The sequence below is a fragment of the Tupaia chinensis genome, unplaced genomic scaffold, assembly GCF_000334495.1.
Source record: "Tupaia chinensis unplaced genomic scaffold, TupChi_1.0 Scaffold000601_1, whole genome shotgun sequence".
Lineage (NCBI taxonomy): Eukaryota > Metazoa > Chordata > Mammalia > Scandentia > Tupaiidae > Tupaia > Tupaia belangeri.
In genome coordinates, this window is record NW_006160119.1 from 1,234,481 (window position 1) to 1,240,480 (window position 6,000).

At 44.6% G+C, this 6,000-nt stretch overlaps 1 protein-coding gene across 3 annotated transcripts in view; it reads left to right on the top strand.

The window, feature by feature from the left end:
• Positions 1-6,000, top strand: part of PIK3R4 (phosphoinositide-3-kinase regulatory subunit 4) — a 47,568-nt gene that overhangs the window by 28,841 nt on the left and 12,727 nt on the right. For 2 of the 3 annotated variants that reach the window (XM_006158512.1, XM_014591587.2), the window contains exons 10-12: positions 260-461; positions 3,355-3,542; positions 4,486-4,696. In XM_006158512.1, coding sequence (XP_006158574.1) covers positions 260-461; positions 3,355-3,542; positions 4,486-4,696 — 601 coding nt within the window. The remainder of the gene's footprint in view (positions 1-259; positions 462-3,354; positions 3,543-4,485; positions 4,697-6,000) is intronic. The other variant, XM_006158513.1, reaches the window with a different exon arrangement.

The window sequence follows — 6,000 nt, forward strand, 5'->3', positions numbered from 1 at the left end:
TATATTTGGATGCTCCCGTTGGGAAACAAGCTAGGGTCTAAACAGTGACGCAGAGCGGGAAGTACCTGAGTGTTCTGAGGGGCCCAGCAGTGACGCCCTGCTCCACCTGACGCCTGGTTTCCCCTTGAGTTTACGAGCTTCAGTTCATCATTTGGACTTTAGTTCTGCATGGGATGGTTTGACCCTTCAGCTGTGAGTCATTCTGAGGCCTGCTGTTATTCCTGAAAATAAGCTTAAAGGTGTTTTGTTCTTGTCTCAGGGAATGACAGAGGAAGAGGAAGACAAACTTCTGGCACTGAAAGACTTCATGATGAAATCTAACAAAGCGAAGGCCAACGTCGTGGACCACAGCAGTCTGCACGACAGCAGTCAGAAGGGGGCGATCGACCTGGCAGCCGTGGGCATTACTGGGAGGCAGGTCGATCTCGTCAGAACCAGACAAGAACCAGACGACAAGCGGGGTTAGTACGTCTGCTTCTGGTGTGTGTAGCTTGTTGTTAGGAATGGTAAGACAGCATTGTAGCTAGTTGGTAACAAAACGAAAGGCACCATTCACAGATAAAACTTGATGGTGATTCTTGTACCCAGTAGGGACATTGGGGGAAAGGGAAGTGGGGATATAGGCTAATAATTAAGATTTAGTGACCTGGAGCCAGCAGGAGGAGTAACGGTTAAGGTGCTGGACTTCCACATGGCCGACTGTGGTTCAAGTCCTGGACCAGTGACTTGACACTCACGCTGGGCACGTGTGCGTGCATGCACAGAATCCCGAGAGGAGAATGGAGGAGCAGGGATTGTGGCGAGACCATCCCCCTAGGGGATGATTTCCCACTTTCTCTCTCTCTCTCTCTCTCTCTCTGTGTGGTGAGCTCATGCGCCCTGTAGCAAATATCTGTCTCTCAAAACAAAGATTCAGTAACTTGGGGCCAGCAGGCAGTGTGGTGGTCAGGGTGCTCAGTGCCCACATGGTGGCCACAGTTTACGTCCCAGACCTAGTGGTTTGGAAACCACGCCGCGTGTGTGCGTCCGAAATCCCAGGAGGGGAAGGGACTGTGGCGTGCCCACCCCCTTCTCTGACTCTGGTGAGTGCACGTGCCCTACGGCAAGACCTAAGAAAGCTTCAGTAACTTGCCCAGATCATAGCTTTGTGCCTATTCAACCCAGTCCTGATTTTAAAGTTCTAGTTATGATAAAACCTTCTTGCCTTTGTGGAGGTGTGGAATTGAAGATGAAATTCTGTTTTCAGTCCTTTAACCACCAACCCAAAACCAGTAGTCTATGTACATTGAGATAAGTGTTAGTTTATTACTTGTAGGTAATGCCCAAAGAATTTAAAAGAATGATCTTACTGTTACTGAAATATAAGAGATTAGAGGCCGGAGAAGCCTTAACTGTTTGAAGTCTTGATATTTAGAACTATTAGCTTTGTCACATTGAAATCGATTGTATGACAGGTTTTTTTAATTGTTTCTTTTTAAAAAGAGAGATTTTTACTGTAGGGCATGTGCACTTGCTGGAGAGAAAGAGAAAGAGAGACAGAGAGACAGAGAGAGAACCAGAAGGTGAGGAGTCACCCCTAGGAGAGATGACCACACTGCAATCCCTTCTCCTGCCCTCTCGGGATTTTGGGCATGCACTACCCGGCCAGTGGGAGCTGTAAGTCTGGGACTCCAACCGCAGTCGATTGCATGGGAGTCCAGCGATAGTGTGAGGTTTCTTAAGATTGGCCTGCCCGCTTTAGTAGGTATACAAATTGACTTTGAAAAGTTCGTGGAATATGGAATTAAAGTGTGAGTTTGCTGGTACAAATAAAATTTCATGTCCATTCATAATCTTTTCATAATACACATTGGCCATGAGCTTTTTGAAGACTTCACGTATACACTACCAAGTACATGCCTTTAAAAACCCCTCTATTCTGGTACCAGGAGACCGCGTAAGAGTTACCTTGCTGGACTCCCACGTAGTCAACTGTGGTTCCAGTCCTGGATCCGGTGACCTAAAACTTATGCCAGGCACGTTTCGTGCATGCCCCAGATATCAAGGGGACAGTAGAGGGATTACGGAATGGCCACCTTCCTCGGGGATGATTTCTCTCATTCCATCTCTCTCCCCCTCTCTCTGTCTCTCCGAGTGCACGCTCCCTATAGCAAAAATCTCTCTCTCAAAAAAAAAAAAAATCCCCTCTAGTTTAGCATTAGATTTTGAGGTTAGCTAATACATTATATTTAAAAGAAACCTGTAATTGTCAAATTTGGAATAATGTATATGTAACTTAAATAGTAATAGCTTACATGTATAACATGTAAAGCTTTATACCAATCAGAGGAAAAAAGGCAAGCATCCCAAGAGAAAAAAGGAGAAGAATTTGAACAGACAGCTGATAAAGGAATTGAAATGCACATATATAAAAAGGTCAATAATTAAGTAAATGCAAATTAAAGCAGGTGCCGTTTTCTTCCTATGTGATTAGTGGAAAGTGATGATACTTAGTATCGGCAAGGATGTGGGGAAGTAGGCGTTTTCATACAGTGTTAGTGAGTTTATAAACTGAACGTATTCTTTGAAGGCTCTCTGACATTAATCTGTCACTAATTTAAGACGTTCTCGTCGTCTGACTTAGCTGTTTTCAGTTCTGGAAATGTGCCCTAAGGAACACTGACAGGACGGTGAAGGTCTATGAGGAATGTTCCTAGGGCAAACAGAAGAAGCAGTCGAAGTGCGCATTGCTAGAGGAGCGTTGAGTAAATGTTCGAGGTATTCAGTAAAGGAAGGAGCAGGCTGTGAACAGTATTTTCTTTTTGCAAAATAATAGACTCTCACTGAACTGTAGTTTATGAAGTTTAAAGTGGGAGGGCTACGCATCAGGCGATGGTAATTATGGAAGCAGTTATCTTAATGTTAGTAGCTAGAACTTGGCCCTGCATAATATACTTTGTGTCATTAAAGATAGTCTAGTCAGGAGGTAGCTGTATAGCAGTTGTTATTTTATTTCTGTTTGTTTCTCAAGTACTACTGGAACTAAAAGAGGCCATACTTTGCAGTGTGGTCAGTGATATTTTAAAAGCTGTTTTCATTGTTACTTTTGCAGATAAGGTAGTTGGAATTGAGCTAGCCTTGGGAAACAAGGACGCGCTTCGCACTTTCGTGCTGTTATGAACAGGTTAAAAGCGCACTGTCTTAGCTGCCCTGAGAGGAGCTGAGGAGCCGGGTGTGGGCATGGACGACCTTCAGACCCTAGGGACACAGAGGGCGTGAGGTCAATTGCTGCTACCCCTCCCCGCAGGGAAACAACTGTAAAAGCGCATGTTAGTCTTAAAGGCGGTCTTCAGACTTCTGAATGTGTTTTTACAGCTAGAAAACACGTAAAACAAGACTCAAATGTGAATGAAGAATGGAAAAGCATGTTCGGGTCACTAGAACCACCCAGCGTACCACAGGCCCTCCCTAAGGGAAGCGACCAGGAGGTGGTTCCGACTGGGAGGCCGCCTCGCTCCGAGTCCTCTGCCGGCATCTGTGCCCCTCCGTCGACCTCCACGCAGGTGCTGTCACCTAGACTCTTGCTCCCCCCACCCCCACCCCGTCGAGGTCCCCTTCTGCTCTCAGGCGTCCCCACTGTGTGCTGCTCTTAGAAAGGTTTACCTTTCACTTACAGCCAAGGGGAAATGAGTTATCAAAAGCACCAGAAGGTCTCGTTTACAGTACTCGCCGACAGAGTGCTCTGAAACTGAGCTGAGGACACTTTGACCTGTGTGGTGTTCTCCCGTGTCCGCAGCTTCAGTTTCCTTGTCTGTCAGTGAGACTGTCTGACTCACTGCTTTTAGTTCTGAGAATTTACCCTAAGAAACAATGCCACTTAGAACTAGAAACGCACGGGTAAGCTTAACCTTGTCCTAGGTCTGTGTGCACGAGAGAGGGTTGTAGCCGTAGACTCGGTGCTGAGGTTTCAGGTAGCTACGGGATGGTGGGTGGAGTGTCCTGTGAGTAAGAGGGCCATGTATGAGGCCGTAGTGAACCTTTCAGGTTGTTTCTGTGCCTCATGTAAGATTGTTAGATCTATAAAATAGAAAAGATACTCTGGGAAGAAGAGCCATGTTTGCTATGTATGATAAATGTCAGGGTTTTGAAATAACTTGAAATAAGTTTTTAAATTTAAACTCTTTCCCAACTAATAGTATTTTATATGAAAAATATTAATTAAACCAGATTGATACATTGAAATTCCATTTCTTTTCACTTATATTAATAAAGACTTTTATTTAATGTTATTTTTGGGCTATTAATTTTTTAAAAATATGCAATTTGGGAAATGTAATATTTATGGATGAACTTTAAGTTTTCATATAAAGTGTCCTTATCTTTAAGTAAATTTTTAAATTGTTGTATTAATAAAGACAAGAAGCTGGTAGTGCAGAGAGAACGTGGGTAGACCTTATCTTCAAACATACTTGGCTTACGACATAAATAGTTCTGTTTGTTTTGTAGGTTCCTGAAGTGACACATGTCCAAAATAAAAAACCAGTAGTACAGGTTTTAAGTAGTACAATTTTACCGTCCACTTACCAGATTCGGATCACAACTTGTAAAACTGAACTTCAGCAGCTCATCCAGCAGAAGCGGGAGCAGTGCAATGCCGAGCGGATCGCCAAGCAGATGATGGAGAACGCCGAGTGGGAGAGCAAGCCCCCGCCGCCAGGTGGGAGCCCAGCATGCATCGTGTCCCGCCAGGGTCTGTGCCCGAGGCTCATGGAGGAGAGCTCACGGGGGAAGTGAGGACAGAACTGTCGCTTGGGAAGCCTGGAGGGAGAAGCACCAAGGAGAGATAGTGTCGGTGGTGGTGGGATTTGGGTCTCTTATTTCTGCAGCAGCTGGCTGTGCCCCGAGCCAGCGGCCTCGGCCACGTGCCTCCCCTTGCGGTTACTGGCCCTGCCTGCCTGGGTTATGCCGCTTTCTTTCTGAATTTCAGGCTCCTGGGAGTAAATTCCTGCTCTTAGTTTCTGAAGGGCTTAACATACACTTACTCATAACCTTTTAAGAAAATAGTGGATACTTTTCAAAGGAAGACAGAATCGGTTTTGCAGTTACCAGCATTATGATTTTAGGGAAACACTACCGTATTCTGAGAAGATTGAAAAGAAATTGAGAGCTATTTCAGATGAAAAGATGGCGCGACTCCTAATAGCCCCGGCCGGTGTGTGTGGCAGAGCTAGTCTCTCATACTAGATTGACAGGGTTCGAAAAAATGTTTAATGAGTTTCTCTAGATTTTAATAATAAAAATTGAACTCGAATCCTGAGAAGAAATGCATAACATGCTTATATGTCGACTTAGAAACCGTGAGCTTTGATGGGCTTTGATGTGAGCTTAGGAAATGCTGGTAGAGGTCATTGATCTAAAGACCTAGAGAATACCGTTAGTGCTGAGTGTCCTCTCGGCCACGTAATGCTCTTATTAAACACGTACCCAGAATATTCAGACTGTTCGCGTGATATGCCCGTATTACTTACCAGCCCTGCTTTAGAAACAGGAAACACATCAACCTCAGACTGTTGTATGATGGAATGTCTTTGCAGGTGGCATTTTATATCTAGGTGGGGTTATGCTTTTACTGGGGAATCACAGGAAAGGTGTGAGCTTTGTGGTGTAAGAGATGTGCGACGACCGTCTCACTCTTGGTTTCCCTTCCCACACTTGAGTGGCCGTGTGACATTGCTTTTCTTTAGAGGGAAACTGTTCAACCTAGCTCGAAGATTATTTAGACTTCTTGACAAAATGTTTTTGATCACGTTCAGATCCAGCATATCCTCAAAACTCACTCTGACCTGCTGTTCCCACACATGTGAGCTAAAGATACGAGGGGAAATATTTTGTTTTTAATCATAGAATAAGCTGGGTTTGGTGGTAACCTTGGTTTGAATTTTGCTTCTTTTTTTTTTTTTTTTTTTTTTCCTGGAGAGGTTTTCGCTATGGGGGGGGTGCGCTTGCCAGACAGGCAGAGAG